Raw genomic sequence first — 18,540 nt, 5'->3', positions numbered from 1 at the left:
CTCTTCTCCCGCAGTAGGGGTACCATGGCATGGCATGGCAGATAGGGGTTGCCGAATCTTCGTCTCGGTGCGCGCATAATGCAATCGTGGCCTGTGTATCTAGTATGTTCATGTATATACTACATACTACCTCCATTGCTGGCACATGTATTTGCACCACACCCCTTTGCACACGAGGCTGGCAGCTCCGATCCGCGTCCGATTAATGCTGCATCTCACGACTGCTTATGGTTAGTCAGTGGGTAACTATGCACTCGGAGGCTTCACCATCACCACACCTACCTGCCCACTACCTACGGACTATGTGCGCCAAACGTCCCGCGCTCAAGCCGGCTCATCAACTCGGTCGGATCAGCATTATGGTGAGCGCATCTCCACGTGATTGGTCTGGGGGTCACATGGCTGGTCAAGTCCGGCCTGGGTATGCCCGGACTATCTCCCGCTCGCCTTCCCGGCTCCTGCTACCTGCGCCACTACCCCAGATCTCATCACGTGATTCTTCTTGATTTCTCAGCCACAGCCTGGCTCCGACTTTCTCTGCTCACCTTGCTGCTCACCTTGCTGCTCATCTTGCACACCCATCCACACCCATCCACACCCTTAGCCACCTCCACAATCGCCATGGATGCACCCGTCGTCAAGTTCAAGAAACGAGGAGCCAAGGCGGCGCCTCGCAAAGTCGCGCCTCCGCCACCACAGTCCGATTCAGACTTCTCGTCCGGTTCCGACGCAGAAGGCGACGACGGCCGTGTAGTGAAGCGGCGAAAGGTCAACGACAACGCCCTCAAAGCCTCTACCACAGACCAGAAGACGAACAAATCCATTGAAGGCACAACACAATACGCCGCCAACACTTCTGCAGTAATCGAAGCAAGCAACGATGCGACAAAGCAGTCCAACTGGTACGAGGAAAAGACCGACGATGCTCTCAGCTCCAAGAACCTGTTGGGTAGTACGCGCACGAAGCCCTCCTCGCTCATCGAAAAGAACCCCGACGCGCCGACGCGCCAAGTAGGGCCTGTCAAGGCATCTACCAACATTCGAACAATCACAGTTACCGACTATACGCCAGATGTATGCAAGGACTACAAGCAGACGGGTTTCTGTGGTTTTGGCGACAACTGCAAGTTTCTGCACGCCCGTGAAGACTACGCAGCAGGCTGGAAGCTCGATCGCGAGTGGGAAATGTCCACCAAGGGCAAGAAGCCCAGTGGCACCGTTGTCGCGTCTGCCAACCGTGACGCCCAGGAAAAAGACGAAGACGGCATCGACCTGGCGCTTTTGGAAAAGATACCGTTCGCCTGCATCATCTGCAAGAAGCCGTACAAGACGCCTATTATCACAAAGTGTGGACACTACTTCTGCGAGGCATGCGCTTTGAAGCGATATCGAAAGGACCCAACATGTGCAGCGTGCAGTGCAAAGACATATGGAGTCTTTAACGGCGCAAAGAACCTACAAAAGCTACTAGAGAAGAAGCAGAAGTGGGAGGATAAGAAGAAGGCCGAGGCGGAAGAGAAGGCAAAGGAGGAGGAAGGGGGTGACTGAGTATGTGGTGGACGAGAGGCGAGCAAAACAAGGTGAATGCCAAAGAATTAGTTGCGGCACAGTGCAGCAGCGGAGCTGATATTCTGACTTGGGCCTCGGCTTGCCTGTCTAGTGTGCCCCGGTGGTACTTCCCGCTTCCAACGCCACAGAGTTAGTTGGTCACGCCGTGGTGAGCAACGGCGCTGCTTTTAGTTCATGTCAACAAACCAAGCAATACCGTCGACGCTAGCTTCAGGGTGTTCTAAGCTCTAGTGGTAGAGTGCACCGGCTATTCGAGCCACGCGTAGTACAGCTAAGCACATGGTTTGCACATCAATCGAATGTAGGTATGGCGGCATTGTCCAGAGCGCATCGACAGAGGCATGGGGAGGCAAGTGTTGAGGCATCCTATCACTGGTCCAGAAGGACGTATGTATATATGTATACGATGTAAAGCGCCCTCAACAGCTCAGACGCGAGTAGCTATTCGATTACAGTTCAGACATTGTTCCCAACAAGAGGTCTAGCATCCAATCATGCAGTGTCTCTCTATCCTCCCCGCACTTATCGCAACCACTCGTGCAGATAACTCATTGCGAGCATGTGAAGTGGGTCTAGACACATGGCCTGTCTCTGCGGTGAAGTGGGTTCTCTCTGCTTGTCAGCACTGGTGCATTTGTGTAAACCGAATATTGGGAACACCAAGCAGGCCCTATAGACATCTGGCAAACCAGAGTTCAGAGGACGGGGAGATTGATCGGTGTAAATGGGTATAACTTGGCTTGGTGGATAACCGGATGAGGAAAGCCATGCACGCTTGACATGCTAGTGCACAGGGGGGCGCATACACAAGGCGTCGGTAGCGACCATGGCGGATTCCCGACCTTACCTCACGCGAGTAGACATGTGTATACTACTTGGATATAGTACGAACAGGCTGTTGCAAGCAGTCGTTGCGTAGCACCAGCAGGGCGTGTGCAGACGTGGTGAAGGCCGTCAGCGCAAAGGCTACCGTCCTTCTAGAAGCGTTGATCTCTGCGCGCCTGGACGTGGAGCCCCACCGCACTATGCCTCGTATGAGGTCTGGCGGCTGTTCGATAATTAGTAGAAAGCGTTCGGTTTCCAACTTGGGCCCCCTCATGACACTGCGCGACAACAGAGATTTTGCTGTTTTCCCTGCCAGCGCCTGCTGAAGCACGCAATTGACTACCGCCGCCGCCGCTAGCTGTGTCACCCTCTGCTGGTCAGTTGCCCATTCATTGCCCGTTGCCTGGGGGTAGGATCAGTCCAAGGTACGGTATAGCCGTTGAGCCCTGTGACCGTCCGGGCCCAGCCAATCGCCGCTAGGCGAATGCGCCACTCGCCGACACAAGGTATGCCATTCCCACTGCCAAATGCGACAATGGACCGCCTGTGCTGCCTCTGCCCGCAGGCAATGCCTCCCACTTACACTGACACTGACACTACCCAGGTGCAGACGATCCAGTGTCGCCAAAGCCTGCTACACGCTCAAGGCTGCAAATCCTGCCCACCGCACGCCCAAAGCGGAATCTCCCGGCCGATCAGAAGACTCCCTCGTCCACCGCCCAGTCCATGCTTCTTCAATCCGACCCGAGCCTGGCCGAGGTTCCAGGCTTCACCAGAGAGCAATTGGACGCCCTCGCCCGCAGCGTCGAGCTCAGAAGGCAGCAGCTGCAGCAAGACATCAACGACTACATCAAGTCCAAGCAGGACGAACTGCGCGACTATGGCCACCAGGTATGTACTTGACTACTACTAATACCATCACTACGCCTTTCTTTGCCTTTGCCTTTGCCTTTCCTTTTTCCCTTTCCCCCGGCGGCCTTTGCACTGTTTCGTGCCCTGTCCATGTTTGTCAGAGTGCTGTTGAGGACTGATTCCGGCCTAGCTTGTAGACCAGTACCGCTCAATGCAATGCCCTCAGCAATTAAGTTCTGCCCAGAAAACTTGTGCGAGTAATGCTGAGGACACTGCTCCCTCACCAGCACCGCAGGAGCCCTCTGCGCACTCGCCGCCCCACGCAAAGGCGCCCGAGCCCGAGGAAAGAATCAAGCAGAAGAAGCACACAAAGGTGCACAAGAGAGAGCAAGAGCTCTACGGTTTAGTCACGCCTGTCTTTCTGCCACTGCTCGACGCTCGCGACAGTTCGCCCGAGAAAAGAAAGAGACCGACGCCAAAGCCCGACACTGCGTACGGCGCAGACAGTGTAGCAGGCACGCCCGTGACAGGAGTGTCAAGAGATGCTGAGCAGAGCAAAGAAGGCCGGAAGCAGAGCAAGGACAACAAGGACATGGAGAACCCAGCCTTGGGCGTGCTGACGAGAGAGAAGCAGCCAGTCGAAGCAGCCAAGAAGTCCAAACGCTCGACAATGAAGAAGTCGGCGCTGCGACACAAAGACAAGGCCAAAACACCGCGCAAAAGAGTCAGTCTTGTCATTGATGGCCAGACTGTCCATCCCTCGGACACTGTCGACGAGCCATTGCTCACCTCGCCCAGCAGCGAAACAACGTCAGCCTCCAATTCCATTGCCTCGCTCGATGACATGATTGATCCGCGCCTTACATCGGAGAACCCGGTTTACATTGAGCACCATGATGCCGTACATCACAGCCTCCCCCTTCCAATGGCCAACGCCATCCGGTCCGCCAACAAGGCCTTGACCGAGTCTCAGACACCAACACCCGTATCCATTGCAACCGAGCATTCACCACCCCTTCATTCACCACGCTCACCCAGCATACCCTTTGGGTCCGCACAAACCGCATCGCGCACATTTCTCGACCCTTCGCCTGCCCAACCGCCCCACCCAATCCCCAAAACCACTGGTTCCAATACAATCTTCCCCAACTCGCCAGTCGCTACCACGGATCTCGAAAGCGATGGCCTCGCAGACCAAGACCAAGATTTCGACACCTACGTCGGCGGTCTGCACGGCTCGGGCGTCGCTGATGTGGACCAAGCAGGTAGCTACGGTTACCCGAGCAGCCTCGGCGCAAGCTACATGGAAAGCTACATGCAGAACCGCCCATTGCGCGTGCGCATGGAAGCAGCGAGTAAAGCGGGTCTCAGTGAAGCGGAGAAAAGGAAGCTGCTAGAGGAACGTGTCGAAGAAGAGGAAGATGAGCATGGAGATCATCACGCCGACGATGAAGACGATATTGACGACGATGACGATGAAGAAATGATTGAGCGTGGTGATGTCCAGCATGCGAGATACCGTGGCCGCGATACCGGCGATGTGGATAGCTTCATGGGTGATATGGACGACTTTTGACATGTGACAACTCTCACTTGGCATTAACTCCCCTACCACTATCTCTTTTTTCCTTACTCTCCGGTTTAAAGTTTTTAAGGGGGGGGGGCTTACGACTGACCCACTGGGGACCTCGGCGGCCGGTTCCTCGATTGAATGTTTGTCTCAGACATGTGCCTGCAGACGGGCATTACATGGGAAAGTTGGGCACATGTGAAGGAGAGGTGATAGGGAAACTGGCTTGTATCTTTTTTTAGGGAATCTTCAAGGGCTAGCGTGATGATAGGACTAGCAGCTATGGATATGGGTTGTTTTTTTGTACATATGGGCGGCTTTTTTGTGTTTTTGATTTTGAACTTGTTTTTTTAAACGGGAAGGGAACTTTTGTATAGTAGATGATGTTGTTCAAGCAAATATACGTATATATGTCTATGATGGAAACACATGAAATTTGCCTCCTTCCATATATGGGACTCTGTTTCCTACTTCTTCCTTCTCTTCTGATATATTACGTATGTACACTTATTACATCGATACCTAACGTTCAAGTTTTCATTGATCAGATCTTTCAATCTCGATTGCTCACCTGCTGCACACGATTCACCACTCTATCCAGCAAACTCACCATTTCGTCGCTGACAAAACGCGGGTCGTCTCTTTGGATAAAGTGGCCGCAGCGGACCGCGGTAATGGGGCCAATAGCCTTGCCTTCCTCGGTAATGTGGCACAGCTCCTCGTTGTAGCGGCGCCATGCGGGGTTCGCATAAGTCATTGTGAGGGCTTTAGGAACGTTGAGGGGAGGGTTGGCTGTCATGGGTTGAAGATTAGCCTTTATAACAGATGTATGATTGGAGTGATGGAAAAACATACAAGACTGCTCAGCAAACGTCTCCCAATCATGACCCACAACCGTCAAATAAGGGCCTCGACCCAGATACCCTTCTAGCTTCGGGGCCCCAGCATCCGGCAGCAGTTTAGCCAGGTTCCTGCGTGAAAGCCCCTCAGGACTCGGTACATCCGGGTGCAACATGCTCCTGTACTTTTCCCTCACAGCGCGGACCTGGTCGGCCGTTACATCGTCGGGCAGTATGTGGGGATCAAAGTCTGGAGCATCTGGGTCGGGCCAGAACGCCTGGTAGTCGGAATTTGCCATTATGCTGTCGAGAAAGAGGAGGCCGGAGACGGTTCCTGGGTAGCATTGGGCGAACAGGCGAGCGAGGGCGCAGCCTAGGCTGTTGCAGACAAAGATTAGACAGGGGTAGTGGGTTGGCTTGTTGATATCGAGGTGTTCACGCCAGATTTGTAGGGTAAATTGCTTGAGAGCTTTGACGGCCGAGATGGCGTCATGACCGTGTGAGGGCGGGGGGTGAGGGTCGTCGGGGTCTGGGTCAGACTCCCCTTGTCCGTATCGATCGTAGCTTAGTAGCCCTGGATATGGTAGTCGCCCTGTGATTCGTTTTTCGAGGAAGCTGCGTATTGCAGCGTCCCACGAGCTTCGTGGCATCATGGCCCCGTTGAGGAAGACGATGAGCGTCTGGGAAAATGGGTTGGGGTTGTTACCCTGCGATTTCGAGGCAGGGTAATATGTGTAATGTATCTGTGCGCCAGGTTTAGTGTCTAGGGCCAGTGAAGATACCTCCGGCTCCGGGAATGGGGCAAGGTCATCATCTTCAGTGTTCTCCCCGGGAAAGGGTATTGGGTAGCTGCGGGCGCTCATGGCGCTGTGTCTCCTTGCCGTGTTGAGAGGGTCCGCTTGCGACAAGTTGGTTCCCGGGGAATTTGCCTGGCTCAAGAAGGTGACGCTGGCCTTGGTGCTGTCACGTCCTTTTTCCGCGGCGGCATTTCTATCTCTTTCTTGCTTGGATAGGCCAGCATATTTGAGATGTGGTGGGATATATGGGAAAGCATCCATGACTGGTCCTAGCTGGCGCTGCTGGGAATGATAACGATGGTCAACACATGCGTGGGTGTGGCTAGTCCTCCGGATTGGGAAAGCGCACGATCTGGGGCAGCTGGAGAAGCGGAAGATGTCGGAAAGTAAAACTGCCGTACCCAAGCAGGCTGCCTGGAGATGTTTGAAACCGGGGTAGGCAAAGCAGCTGGCTGCGTTCTAGACGTCTACCTTTGGGCTGTGATATTTTTTTTCAAGAAGAAGGGTTACCCCTCTTCAGCCCCGCGATCGGGAACGGATGGATGGCAGGTTTTGGGACTTGGGCCTCTTGATGACGAAGTGCCAATACCGTCTCACGTGCAGGAGTCTAAGTACTATTATCGTGCCGCCAAGGACTGGTGATTCCAAAGCCGGAGCGGTCTCGAGTTGCTGGGGGCCGGGGGAATCTGGGAGGGGAGAGGCTGCGAGGTTGGGCCGGGCATGATGATATCGGGGGGCCCAGCTCAGCCAAGAAGGGCCTCATGATGATTGACGGGCTAGTGGGTGGATTGCACCAGCTCGCAAGCCACGTTTGGGGGGGGAGTGTTTGGCAGATGCGAATGCAGATGCAGGAAACATGCAGCAGCAGCAGGACAAAGCCGGGCCCTGGGGATGGGGGAGTTGGGGGGGAAGAAGTGGGAGGGAGGGGGATGCAAATGCACGCCGCAGCCGCAGTCGTGGTTGCTGGGGCGGGCGATGCACCACACACGATGCACCACGCAGCGCCAGGCACGAGCGCGGCTATGACGTGTGACATGGGTCGCTGCTGGATGCACGTCGCGATGCAACCACACGCCTGCGTTTCGCTTTGGGGCACACTTGATCCACCCACCACACCACGCTTACTCGTGCCCGTTTTTGAATTTAATTAAGCCAGAGCAGGACACCCTCAGCCTCGACTGCAGCCATTCCTCCTCTGCTCTTGCCAACACTACATATCTGCATATCTGCATATTCCACCGGCCACCACGCACGTCACGTACGCCTAGGTTGGTCACTAAACCCTCTAGAAGATGCAGAAGCCAACTAACCGCCTTCTAGCGCTACGGTAACCTCATCATGACATACACCCATGCAGAAACCCAGACCGTATGGGCGGGCCTCACCAAGATGGATATTCGTCCTGACCTTCTCTTCACTGCCCCCAACACCACAACTCCTCCCGCCGAGCTTATTCCAGACAAGCAACACGACATGGCCGCCATTACAGCTCCTACCTCACTCGGCCCCGTCGATGCCCACGCTACATCCTTCGGAGGATTGCTCCAAAAGCGGCAGAAACGCCCAGAGCTCCCAACACGCATCTCTCTGCCCAACTCGGAGCTAGATGACGAGGTCCTGCCCTCCCCGCCGCCCACACACGCTATCCTCTCCCCACTACCCGAGGCCAACAAGCTGCATGCCGGCCACACTCCACTGATCCCCCGCGCCCTCTCCCCCGTCCACCACGACCAAGAGCCCGCCGCCCCTGAAGAAGAAGCGCCTGCTGCAGAGTACTACGAGCCGGAGCCAAGCATGCTAGCAGACGACCAGCCCCTCATCGGGCCTCTCATGCTGCCCACGAACCCCGTAGAAGGTGCAAGTGATCACATTGCACTCGATGTGCTAGATGACGTGCTTGAGAAGGTGGCAAAAGACCAGGACAGATTCAGCAGGCTCAAGGATGCACCAGAGCCCGAGGTTGTACAACCAGATCCTCCCGCTGCACCACCTGCAGTAGATGCAGACCCGGGCCTGCCACTAAGCCGAAACACGTCGTCCGACTCGCGCAAGTCGAGTAATAGCACAGAAGTCGTCGACGGCGTCAGACTGAAGACTCCACCACTGAATTTTGGAGTCCCTATAGGACAAGTATAGTCCATTGTTGCCCAACAGTATCATCAACATCTCAAGACATATCATTTTCCAACGAGTTTCGCTTGTTTCATTCGCATTTTGACATTTTGGAATTTACAACGTGGGAACGGGATATCATGGCACAAATTGGGTTGGGGAGGGGGTGGGCGTTATGAATAAAAACAAAACAAAAGAAGATGCCACACTTCTGGAGAAGAAGAAGAGGAAGAAGAAGAAGGCGGCGGAAGAGAGAAAGAAAAAAAAGATGCGATACCCAAAAATTTATTTCCATGTATGCCTACTAGAGGCACCGCCATCATAACCAGAGCCCATCGCAAAAGGCTACATAGACTTACCAGCCTTAGCGCTATGCAAAGTGACAACAATAGAATTCCAAGCCATGATTTAGTCTCAAAAGAACCCTCTTTTCCCCCCACTATCAACCTGCGTCACACAATGGCATGGTGGAAACGGGGTGGGGACTAAAACACATCCATTTCAATGCTTTGATGGCGTCTAGCCCTGGTCATTATACACATGCTATTCGTCACACCAATTCTTTTTTCTAGTCATCCTGGTCCCAGTTGCCCTGTTGTGCCTTGCCTGGCATCTTGGGCCCACCAGCCTGCTTGGCCACGATGATCTGATCCACGCTCAACACCGTCCTTGCTGCCTCCGTCGCCAGCTTAATGGCCCACATCTTGCTGACCCACAGGTCCAGAATGCCCTCGGCCTTGGCGTCAAGCGTGCCCGTCTCGTCGTTGTTCTCAATGTCCACACCCACCGTCCACTCGTCGTCTTTTCGGTTCTTCTGTGCTGCGTGTGCGACATACAGCTTGGCCAGCACTTCAGTTGCGTCCAGACCGGCTGACTCGGCGAGCGTGCGCGGGATAACCTCGAATGCCTCGGCATATTTGCGGATCGAGTACTGTGCCAGACCTGGTGTCTTGTCCGCGATAGCCTTGACTCTCTCGATCAACTGCATTTCAGTTGCTCCGGCACCGGGCACTAACCGTGCGTCGCGGGTAATGGCCTTGACCACGTTGACACCGTCGTCAATCGCTCGCTCTATGTCGTCGAGATGGTTCTGAGTGGCACCGCGAAGCACCAGAGTGGCAGTCCGTGTCTGTTCGTTCTCTTGCCTGAAGACTGTGACGCGGTCACCACCAATCTCTAGTGTCTCGACCACATCAATGCTACCCATCTCATCCGGCATGGGCGCACCAAGACGGGCGAGCGGTGTGGCTCCAACTACCCTGCACAACCGTCGCAGCTCGAACTTGGAGAGAATCTTGATGACCAGGATGTTGTAGCGGTTCAGGTAGTGCATGGCTAGTTCGCCAATTGTCGATCCAGCAACAACCACCCTTAGGCCAGAATCGTGGAGCTCCTTGATAGCCTGCTCCACTTGTTGCTCCTCGCCCTTTGTGAATTCCATCATTTCCTTTGCATTGTGTAGCAGCACCGTGCCCTTGGTCTCTGTTTGCGAAATATCGATTGGGCACGAGAAAACTCCGACCTTGGCCTTGGTTGCCTTTTGCACAGTACCGTCAGGCTGTCTTGCAAAGACCATGCCCTTGACCACCTTGCTCTGCTCCAGAGCTCCACCCATGATCTTGACTACGCGGACGTTGTCGACATTGAAGTTTACGGGGTTCTTGGGGAGGACGGCGAGAACGGCTTCGGCGATGAGGTCAGCGAGGAAGTCCTCGCTGCCAGACTGTTTGGCGGCAACAACGGTGCGGATGGCCTTGCTGAGTTGCTCTTGTGACCAGATATCCTCAACCTTGTCGCATACAAGCTCTGGATTGAATTAGCTTTGTAACTATTGGAGACGTCTGCGAGAACACCTACCTTCAAGTGTTTGAAGAGCGGCAAGCTGTGCCTTCTCGTAGCCCAAGACAATGTCACTTGTCTTGAGACCCATCCTGATCAGTTCCTCGGCTTTCTTCAACAGCTCGCCAGCCAGTACGATGACGAAGTTTGTGGCATCGCCCATCTCTGCCTCTTGCTGCTGGCTGGCCATGACCAGGAGCTTGGCTGCCGGGTGTACAACCTCGAGTTCACGCAGTATTGTTGCCGCATCCGAGGTGAGGATCATCTTCTGGAGGTGGTTTATGACAATCTTGTTGCGGCCATATGGTCCGAGAGATGTCTGAACCGTCTGTGCAATCGTCCGGCAGGCATCGATGTTGCGGATGACGGCTCCATCTTCAGCGTCGTAGCTGTTGCGGGGTGGTTAGTTGAGTGTTTACAGTGATTGCGGGGTCATGCAAGAGCATACTTTTGGTAGCCTTGCTTGAAGAGGCCGGCATTGGGGGCGTTGGGTATAGAGAGAGACATTTCGGCGGTATATGAGGGGTATCTTGAATGTGGTGGTTACCTGACCCAAAGGTCTGCGCGGCAAGAACGCGTCCAGTCCCAAATTTCGATGCCAAGACTTGGGGATCGGGGGAAGAAATGACCGACAATTCACGACATGGACAACTGTCAGGGTTGCAGTTTGGACATGTACTTCCATGAAATTTCTATGGTTCAGATGCAGTAGACAAGACTGTGCCTTTTCTGATCATTCTGGAGCTTGGCTTCTCATCGAAACACAGGACAGACGTCACCATTCCCTTCATCATGGGCGCGACAGGCAGTACTTAAGTACGTAGATCACAAGCAGCACTCACACCAAAGTAGACAACGACCAGTTGCGGAGAAGCAGTCTATGTCTTCTGTTCATATGCAAGATATCCGTCCATCTCAGTCGCGTAAACATTACGTCTTTGAGGGCATGTAAGAATGTGAGCAATGACTATCTAACTGTACTCTGGAGAGTTTGTAAGGGTACCGCTAGCGAATTTAGATTGCTCAACTTCCTCTGGGCACCATTAAAATGGCCAACATCTCATGAGAGTACGAGTATGCTGGAGATAAGGAAAAGTGCCGTGAAGAAGAAACGAAGGTGCCCGCGCGCAAAGAAAAGTTAGTTATTCGCATAGCTGCTTAGGTAATGTCGAGCTAGGCTCAAAGCACTTCCGCTCCCCGAACTTTTCCAACGCCCAGAGATGGCTGCGCCAGCATCGTAATTCGGCCACGGCCTTGGGGAGATATGAACACTGGACAGCAGGCGACTAGGCGTCTGGCCTCGAGAGCCGGTATGCAACGCAATTGGCATTGGGCGCATCCTGATCGCTGACGAACAAAGGCCCCTCGGTATGTCGCTCATGTAGAGACACCATCACCCGCACCTACGCATCCGCCGCTGCAGCCATACAGACCCAGGACCAAACCACTCAACATGTTCCCCCGGTTGCTCAAGCCTCTCCTTCAACCGCATACGCTGTCAATGCTGGTGTCGTCCTTTCCCGCCCCCCGCAAATAACACGCGACCTGCATCCATTCGAGGCAGCCTTCTTCCTTTACCAAAAACGTCTGAATGAGCGACTCGCACTGCCCTTTACACGATACTTTTACGTCAAGAAGCGAACCCCGGCTGATCTGGAATGGAAACGGAAGATGAAGCAACGGCTGACCCCTGCCCGCGATATCGGACGGTACAAGGGCTACGGTGACGAGGCCTGGAATGACGAATTGCTTGTTGGAGCACCCGAGAGTAATTTCGAACATCAAGTCGGCAAGTTGCTAGAGGATGCTGAGCAATCTGGTCTGGAAGATGCACCAGACACCACAGGCGCAAACAAGATGGAGCGTGAGCCCGTGGAGAGACCAATGCCGAGAGTGACGGAAGCAGACAAGAAAAATGACACAAAGAGTCTGAACCGCGCGCTGCAACGGACGCTGTATCTTCTCGTAAAGAACAAGGAAGGGCAATGGCAGTTCCCACAGGATCGTCTGAAGGATGAGCATCTACATGGGGTATGACCCCGCCCCCACTTGGACGAAGGAGAGGGTGTGCTAACAAAGTTTTAGGCCGCAAACCGTCTCATCACCAGCACCGGTGGCGTCAACATGAACACTTGGCTTGTAGGCCACGTGCCAATTGGTCACCACCAACTGGAATATCGCGAGCCGCGACCTTCTGGAACTCTGAAGGAGTACGGCGCAAAGACCTTTTTCATGAAGGCACGCATCATGGCTGGCCAAGTCGACTTGAAGGAGAACAAGCTCGGTCTCCAGGACTTTAAGTGGCTAGCCAAGGAGGAATTACAAAAGGAGGTTGACGGCAGTTACTGGCGATCCATCAAGAACATGCTTGCGGAGCGGTGAGATTGCTTTGCCTTTATGATGTATGGCATGATGAAAGTAGATGACGTGTAGCATGCACCAATTCTTGTAGCATTATGTACATTATTCAGAAATATTGGACAGTGATTGTGCAATTGATCTATCAAGGCTCAATCGAGGAACTATGCCAGAGATGTCTAACCGAAAAGCATCACAGATGTTCTCTTGCTTAGGTGAAAGAAAGAAAGAAAGAAAGAAAGAAAGAAAGAAAGCATATATCAACGTCAGCAAATGTATTTTTAAAGAAAGTAGAAGCCTGTTAGACCTCGATCAAAAAGACTCAAAAGATTGACATCATTGATACTCCCAAACTCAACCAGCAAAAACCCCTTTCCATCCTCACTCACACTTCTCCCAGTCATAACTGAAACCCTGCTGCGTCCCATAATACTGCCTCCCCAACTCCACACTATCCTCATACTCGCTCTCCACAACTCCCGTCTGCCCCTTCTCCCCCATCACCCACAACTCCGTGCGAAAAGTAAACAACCCACTACCGCATTTCTGCTGCGGAATAAGTTGCGGCGGATAACTAATATTCGAATAGTGCTCTTGAGCATGCGGTCCAGATTGCAAGGGGCCCATTAGATCGATCGTATCGGCGATCTAGACGTATATTAAGTCAGCTACTCTGTTAATTTGCCGTACCTCCCCTTCCTCCTAGCCACAACAAGAAAACGGTGTTAAAAAGGGTGGACATTACCTCCCTCCTCCTCACCCCCTCCCCCTCATAATACGCAAAATCCCAATACACCCGCACCCCCTCATCCAACCTATACGTCAGTAACCCCTTCGTCCCATTCTTATGCACCCTCAACTTATACTCCTCTGCCTCCACCTTCCCCTGCAAATCCGCAAACTCTTTGTAGGCGACGGTGGCTTCGCACCAGGTATGACGCGGTCCGGTACTGAGATTGACACGTAGCCACGGGTAGGCGATGAACCAGTAGTAGATTTCTCAGCCGTCTATTGTGTTGGTGCCGTGGGTGGGGCGCGTGGTGCGGATCAAGGAGGTGTTTTTGCCGGTGTCGGGGCAGCCGGGGCCGAGGAGGGAGGAGATGGTGAAGGACCAGTTTGGGGGGAGGATGCGCTGTGGATCGGTTGGGGCAGAGGCGAGGGCGAGGGCGAGGGCGGTGGTCAGGACTGTGAGGAGAGGGAGGGCGGGGGTGGTGTATTTCATTTCTGAAGGTGTTCAGAATTGAGGGTTTTGGTTAGGTTGCTTACTGTGCTCTTGTGTGTTTTGGACGGCATCGTGGTTGATGAATATTCATGGGGCTTTTATAGACGTCGATATGTGTGACATCTTTGCCATCTGAATATCCTGGGGATACCCTAATGCAGGCAATATGTGTGTATCACCTTGAATCTGTCTGAGAAGCATGCTGGACATATTATCCCACATGCTCATAGGGTTCGTTACTATATCGCTCTTTGAGTAACATCGAAGATTCCGTGCAGAGGACCTAGCAATTTCAATATCGTATCGAGAAGGAAGTGGTTTGCGAGCGGGGATGATGTTCGGTATGAAGTTGTTGAGTAGAGATGAAGTCAGGCGGCCATCACTTGACGTATAACCAGTGATCTATCCGCTTATTTCTGGATCCTGTGCTGCCCGCGTCCTGCGGCCCGGTTGATCATCGCTGTCCTGCAGTTCATCTCCAGCACCAATCCTGATCGACTTGGAGTTTCTGTATCAATATATGGTTAAACAGGACTGTGTTGGGAAGTCTGAAATAGGACGCATGCAGCAGCTCGTTAAGGTGCTGAGGCTGTGCAGTGTCGGTTGTGTCCGTCAGCACAGCGAAACCTGACGAATTATACGCTTCCTGTGAGGTAACGGCTTCCATATACGTAAAATGGGCATCGTTTAGCCTATAGCGATTGCTGGGAACAGAAAGTAATGTGCGGAAGAAGGAAAGGATTCTGCAAGGGGACGAGTTCATACGAAGTATCGCAATCTTCTTCGCTCATTCACTCGTTATGCTAGATCGGCTGGTTCTTATGGTATTGATTGACAATTTTGATGCGAGATTGTTGATACATTGTGAAGGTGCGCAATTTGATTTTTCATACAGCCTGTGTTTGGCGAAGAATGTGACTGGTGATTGCTGTACTTCTACACACCATCTGAATATAAGAAGAAGCTAAATCGCTATCGGCCAGCCAGCTGTTAGTTCTCTAAAGTTGCTTCCTAAAGTACTAACACCATCTCATTTCGTGAGCCCTTTCCAGACAATAAACTGATCTTGTGTCCATATTGTTTTCATACCTATCTGGTCCGTACGCCTCGAGTATTAGAGTAGAATCCCGATCTTGGATCCCAAGACGAACTATTGCCAAGGTAATCTTTCTCTATTGCGAGCCGCGTTGTAAGATCTAGTACCTAAGAGGATGAAACCAACCCACCGATCCATTCTAATAACATATGAACGCCTGAAAAAATCTCATACGAGGCGCCTTCGTTCGACAGCAGTAGGACCTCGTATGAGACAAAACAACACTGTCTCCAATTAGTTCTACTAACGACTCCGAAAGTTCCGTTAACCTGCCCAAATTCGTAACCATGCTTACAAAGTAAGCTAAGTAACTATTCTCAACAAAGAGTTGCAAGGGCAAATCCTGATTCGAAATGCCGGTACCTCCGCGACTAGTAGGATCGTACGTTGCGTTACGAATGTCCGGGAGTACTTCGGTGCAAATATGATGCTGGGTTGACAGAACAAGACTAGCTACCTTGTGAAGCTTTACAACTACGGTGTTGATTGCGGTATCGGTTGCGAGGTCGTCCAAACTCTCGCTACTACGGGCATCATGAAATGCCGAAGGAGGTCTTCAAGGAGGGGCGTGCGTTGAATGGACATCTTTTTGATCCCCATTCGTCGTGATGCCTCCAATAGAGTGTTCAAAGTCCAGTCACGTTAGTTTATCTCTAGGGAGCCGTATTTCTCAAAAGTTTCAAGTAACCTGACTCCTCCTGATGCGTTGGTACGCTTATACAGTTGTCAGCAAATCATCAAAGTGATTGCTTGTACAATAATCAGGTGGATTGGACTGGCTACCGGAAGTCCTAAAAGGGTATCGCGGTGCGCTAAGAAGAGCCAAGATCAACGTATCTGAAATCTGATAGGTGCTCGACACGAGGTAACCGGACTACCAATGATCTTTATCATCCTTGAGACGCGGAGATTAGTACGATTTGGTCCGTGACAGTAGAGAGGCTGTCTCACTTGAGATATGGCCTCAGTTCCCGGCTCAGGATATCCATCCGTCAGGTGAACTGTCTGATGAAATCATTGGCTCGAGCTGCCATCCCACAAATTGGTCAGGTTATCCAAATTACAGATCGGGGGGAACATGCTGATGCTCAAAACGTCTTTAAGAATGTTCAGTATCTGTTCTTGCCTTTCTTTTGTCTCAGCACAAAGCGCAGCTAGTATGCTATTAGTGTGCAATCAACATGAACGCATCGCTGTAAGCTTACCTGCATATAATGCTTGATAGCTAACGAAAGCTGACGGCAAATTTTGCGATTGATCTGCTACAGCGATTCCGCATATGATCGAGGTACTTTCGTGAAGGAGTTTGAAGCGTGTTTGGTACGTATTAAGACCGCCAGTAGAAGGTTGGTTAAGTAGAACGACTATCCTTGCAAAATGATAGAATTGGATAGCAGCAGCATGCGCCTGAGGATGGATCCATATGGGCGGAATTTGAGTTTTTCCCAACGAGGGCGGTGACGTTACTTGAGGTGCGGATGCAACAGGGATAGGATCGAATGATGGCGGAAGAAGCTGTTTCCATGCATCAAGTATCCGAAGTAGGGTTTCTCCAGCTTCGATGTAGCCAGCGATATCGTCTTGTTTGGGCGTTGCCGCATATTGTACACATTTGGCAGCGATGTATATGATACGTGTCGTCAGCCCCTCTAATGTAAGTTCTGCCATTGGTGTGATTGGTTGGTGTACAGTAAGTGCTGGTCTCCCAGTCCGGAAAGCTGCCCATATATCTTGTCGTAGCCATTGCCACCAGACTGCACGCTGCAATCCGTTTGCAGACTCTCCGCTTGTACCTGTGTTCTGTTGGATCCAAAAGGCTCCTCTTAGATGGCGATCCCATTCGCTGTGGTCGTAAATTGCACTTGCTCCAAACATCTCAAATGTCGAGAGCATGATGCCAGTTGTCAGTATTTCCAGAGAACTTGTGTATGACTGGTATATCAAGTTTTGCGATATATACTGTAGTGTCTCTATGAAAAACTTCTCAGCAATCACTCGCATAGGTGTTGACACATTAGAACCTGATATAGGTGTTTGAGGATATACTTGAGATGCGGACTCATTACCAATGTCCCGGCCCGAGTAGAAACTCATGTGGTGTGCGCCAACTGCCAGGATCGACTTGAGCAACCCGACATTGCGCAGAGCGAGATGTGGCACAACATTGGCAAAGTGCTTCTCGGTATCGAACAGATCCAGTATCGGCGCTACAACGGTCACATAATGTGAAAAATACACCATCTCTTCGCCTCCCAGTTCGATCCTTGTGTGGGTATTCCACGGCTGAGTCGGGGTGGTCATTGACTGAATATTTATATTGCTGAAAAGACTATCCCCAGATTCCAAGGCAATGGACTGCATGGGGCGTTGTCTTCTTGATAGACTTGTGATGTCTAAATTCCTGAAAAAAGTTTGTCGAATTGGCTCCTGCATGGAGAGGATCGTGTCTTCTGCAAGCCGGTCATACCTGCTGGGCGTCAGGTTCTTATCAGCTTTACAGGTAGATACATATTACCATTCATTAGGGCCAGAAGTGGGTATCAAACTATCCCCGAAACTGAAAACGCTGTTGTTGAGAAGGAATCCTTCGTCGGGAATCGCGTCATCAGAGAGCACTGATTGCCCTGGGGGAAATGGTATCCATGATTGGATGGGAGCCACAGCCTCTGAACTTAGTGTGCTTTCTGATATCGAAGCACTTACTTCCTGGTCGCTATCTGGCGGCACTGATTCAGTGCCAGTTGATGAGCCTTCTTCTGGCCTGCGAGCACTCAAAGCCCTGGGTTGTCGAGGTGCAGAGGATTTTTCGGCATAGACACATTCGCGGGTGACTCTTTCGCAATTCTGGCAATTCGGTCGACCTTCATCGCACTTGACCCGGCGCTGGCGGCACGTCAAGCTACCAGGAGTTAGTGAATGTGAAGAGTCTCATTATGATACAGAAATTCAAAGCTGTAAATATGTGCAAGGCGCAGCTGCACCAGACACGATGGCCATTTAGACTTATTTTGGGAACAAAATCATTTACGTAACATACCAACCCGTGGAGGTTCTCAAACCTCTTGATTTGGAAGGCATCCCTCCAAAGTCGTTCAATACGTAAGTGGGAGCCAATGTTTGAAGGGATCGTGTCGAGCTGGAGATAGGCGGGCTCGATGCGGGCGACTGGCTCAAATACGATCTAGGTAAACGCACGGAAGCTAACCGTAGTCGCGTGCGCAAGTCTGCGGAGGTACCCCTCGCCAGCTCGGCCCAGCATGACTCGGCGTATCGGGAAATGATATAAAAGCACCGACAGTGTAGGATGCTGTGAGGAGCGGTGCGATGGACTGCTGACGTAGTAGGAGCTCGAATCTCACGTGGATGATGTTGGCGTCGTTATTGGCGTGTAGAGCAGCATTTATGACACACAGGCTACACACGTGATAAGGAGAAGCACACCGCGTTCACCTTCCAATGAC

General features: G+C 52.2%; 9 protein-coding genes across 9 annotated transcripts; 4 read left to right on the top strand and 5 right to left on the bottom strand.

The window, feature by feature from the left end:
* Positions 1-621: 621 nt before the first annotated feature.
* On the top strand, positions 622-1,548 carry COCSADRAFT_91853 (uncharacterized protein; the record flags this gene model as incomplete). Its single annotated transcript, XM_007702474.1, has 1 exon — positions 622-1,548. One exon carries the CDS (start codon positions 622-624, stop codon positions 1,546-1,548), a length of 927 nt encoding a protein of 308 aa, XP_007700664.1.
* Positions 1,549-2,953: 1,405 nt separating this feature from the next.
* COCSADRAFT_37364 (uncharacterized protein) lies at positions 2,954-4,944 on the top strand. The gene is made up of 2 exons (XM_007702211.1): positions 2,954-3,285; positions 3,437-4,944. Exons 1-2 carry the CDS (start codon positions 3,121-3,123, stop codon positions 4,820-4,822), a joined length of 1,551 nt encoding a protein of 516 aa, XP_007700401.1. The 5' UTR covers positions 2,954-3,120; the 3' UTR covers positions 4,823-4,944.
* Positions 4,945-5,369: 425 nt separating this feature from the next.
* COCSADRAFT_171850 (uncharacterized protein) lies at positions 5,370-6,518 on the bottom strand (the record flags this gene model as incomplete). Its single annotated transcript, XM_007702473.1, has 2 exons — positions 5,370-5,608; positions 5,672-6,518. The coding sequence occupies 2 exons, from the start codon at positions 6,516-6,518 to the stop codon at positions 5,370-5,372; spliced, it is 1,086 nt and encodes a 361-aa protein (XP_007700663.1).
* Positions 6,519-7,520: 1,002 nt separating this feature from the next.
* On the top strand, positions 7,521-8,622 carry COCSADRAFT_329413 (uncharacterized protein). The gene is made up of 2 exons (XM_007702472.1): positions 7,521-7,720; positions 7,773-8,622. The coding sequence occupies exon 2, from the start codon at positions 7,791-7,793 to the stop codon at positions 8,586-8,588; it is 798 nt and encodes a 265-aa protein (XP_007700662.1). The 5' UTR covers positions 7,521-7,720; positions 7,773-7,790; the 3' UTR covers positions 8,589-8,622.
* COCSADRAFT_329429 (uncharacterized protein) lies at positions 8,622-9,001 on the bottom strand. Its single transcript, XM_007702471.1, has one exon. It carries the CDS (start codon positions 8,857-8,859, stop codon positions 8,656-8,658), a length of 204 nt encoding a protein of 67 aa, XP_007700661.1. The 5' UTR covers positions 8,860-9,001; the 3' UTR covers positions 8,622-8,655.
* Positions 9,002-9,132: 131 nt separating this feature from the next.
* COCSADRAFT_90742 (uncharacterized protein) lies at positions 9,133-10,910 on the bottom strand (the record flags this gene model as incomplete). The annotated part of the gene is made up of 3 exons (XM_007702470.1): positions 9,133-10,370; positions 10,422-10,792; positions 10,852-10,910. 3 exons carry the CDS (start codon positions 10,908-10,910, stop codon positions 9,133-9,135), a joined length of 1,668 nt encoding a protein of 555 aa, XP_007700660.1.
* Positions 10,911-11,585: 675 nt separating this feature from the next.
* Positions 11,586-12,879, top strand: COCSADRAFT_37360 (uncharacterized protein). The gene is made up of 3 exons (XM_007702210.1): positions 11,586-11,713; positions 11,764-12,434; positions 12,489-12,879. Exons 1-3 carry the CDS (start codon positions 11,668-11,670, stop codon positions 12,783-12,785), a joined length of 1,014 nt encoding a protein of 337 aa, XP_007700400.1. The 5' UTR covers positions 11,586-11,667; the 3' UTR covers positions 12,786-12,879.
* Positions 12,880-13,439: 560 nt separating this feature from the next.
* Positions 13,440-14,127, bottom strand: COCSADRAFT_37358 (uncharacterized protein). The gene has a single exon (XM_007702209.1). The coding sequence runs from the start codon at positions 13,981-13,983 to the stop codon at positions 13,762-13,764; it is 222 nt and encodes a 73-aa protein (XP_007700399.1). The 5' UTR covers positions 13,984-14,127; the 3' UTR covers positions 13,440-13,761.
* A 1,966-nt stretch (positions 14,128-16,093) lies between these two features.
* COCSADRAFT_171845 (uncharacterized protein) lies at positions 16,094-18,157 on the bottom strand (the record flags this gene model as incomplete). Its single annotated transcript, XM_007702469.1, has 4 exons — positions 16,094-16,233; positions 16,285-17,546; positions 17,595-17,978; positions 18,117-18,157. 4 exons carry the CDS (start codon positions 18,155-18,157, stop codon positions 16,094-16,096), a joined length of 1,827 nt encoding a protein of 608 aa, XP_007700659.1.
* Positions 18,158-18,540: the final 383 nt, after the last annotated feature.

Source organism: Bipolaris sorokiniana (genome assembly GCF_000338995.1).
Source record: "Bipolaris sorokiniana ND90Pr unplaced genomic scaffold COCSAscaffold_8, whole genome shotgun sequence".
Taxonomy (NCBI): Eukaryota; Fungi; Ascomycota; class Dothideomycetes; order Pleosporales; family Pleosporaceae; genus Bipolaris; species Bipolaris sorokiniana.
This window is presented reverse-complemented; position numbering and strand designations above follow the sequence as displayed.

Excerpts from the sequence above, each read along its gene's own strand:
- COCSADRAFT_37360 (XM_007702210.1), top strand. The coding sequence starts at position 11,668 with ATGAACACTGGACAGCAGGCGACTAGGCGTCTGGCCTCGAGAGCCG. Across the intron at positions 11,714-11,763 it reads GCGTCTGGCCTCGAGAGCCG|GCCCCTCGGTATGTCGCTCA; the intron begins GTATGCAACGCA and ends TGACGAACAAAG. Across the intron at positions 12,435-12,488 it reads AGGATGAGCATCTACATGGG|GCCGCAAACCGTCTCATCAC; the intron begins GTATGACCCCGC and ends ACAAAGTTTTAG.
- COCSADRAFT_37358 (XM_007702209.1), bottom strand. The coding sequence starts at position 13,983 with ATGAAATACACCACCCCCGCCCTCCCTCTCCTCACAGTCCTGACCACC.
- COCSADRAFT_329413 (XM_007702472.1), top strand. The coding sequence starts at position 7,791 with ATGACATACACCCATGCAGAAACCCAGACCGTATGGGCGGGCCTCACC.
- COCSADRAFT_37364 (XM_007702211.1), top strand. The coding sequence starts at position 3,121 with ATGCTTCTTCAATCCGACCCGAGCCTGGCCGAGGTTCCAGGCTTCACC. Across the intron at positions 3,286-3,436 it reads TGCGCGACTATGGCCACCAG|CTTGTAGACCAGTACCGCTC; the intron begins GTATGTACTTGA and ends ATTCCGGCCTAG.
- COCSADRAFT_329429 (XM_007702471.1), bottom strand. The coding sequence starts at position 8,859 with ATGGAAATAAATTTTTGGGTATCGCATCTTTTTTTTCTTTCTCTCTTC.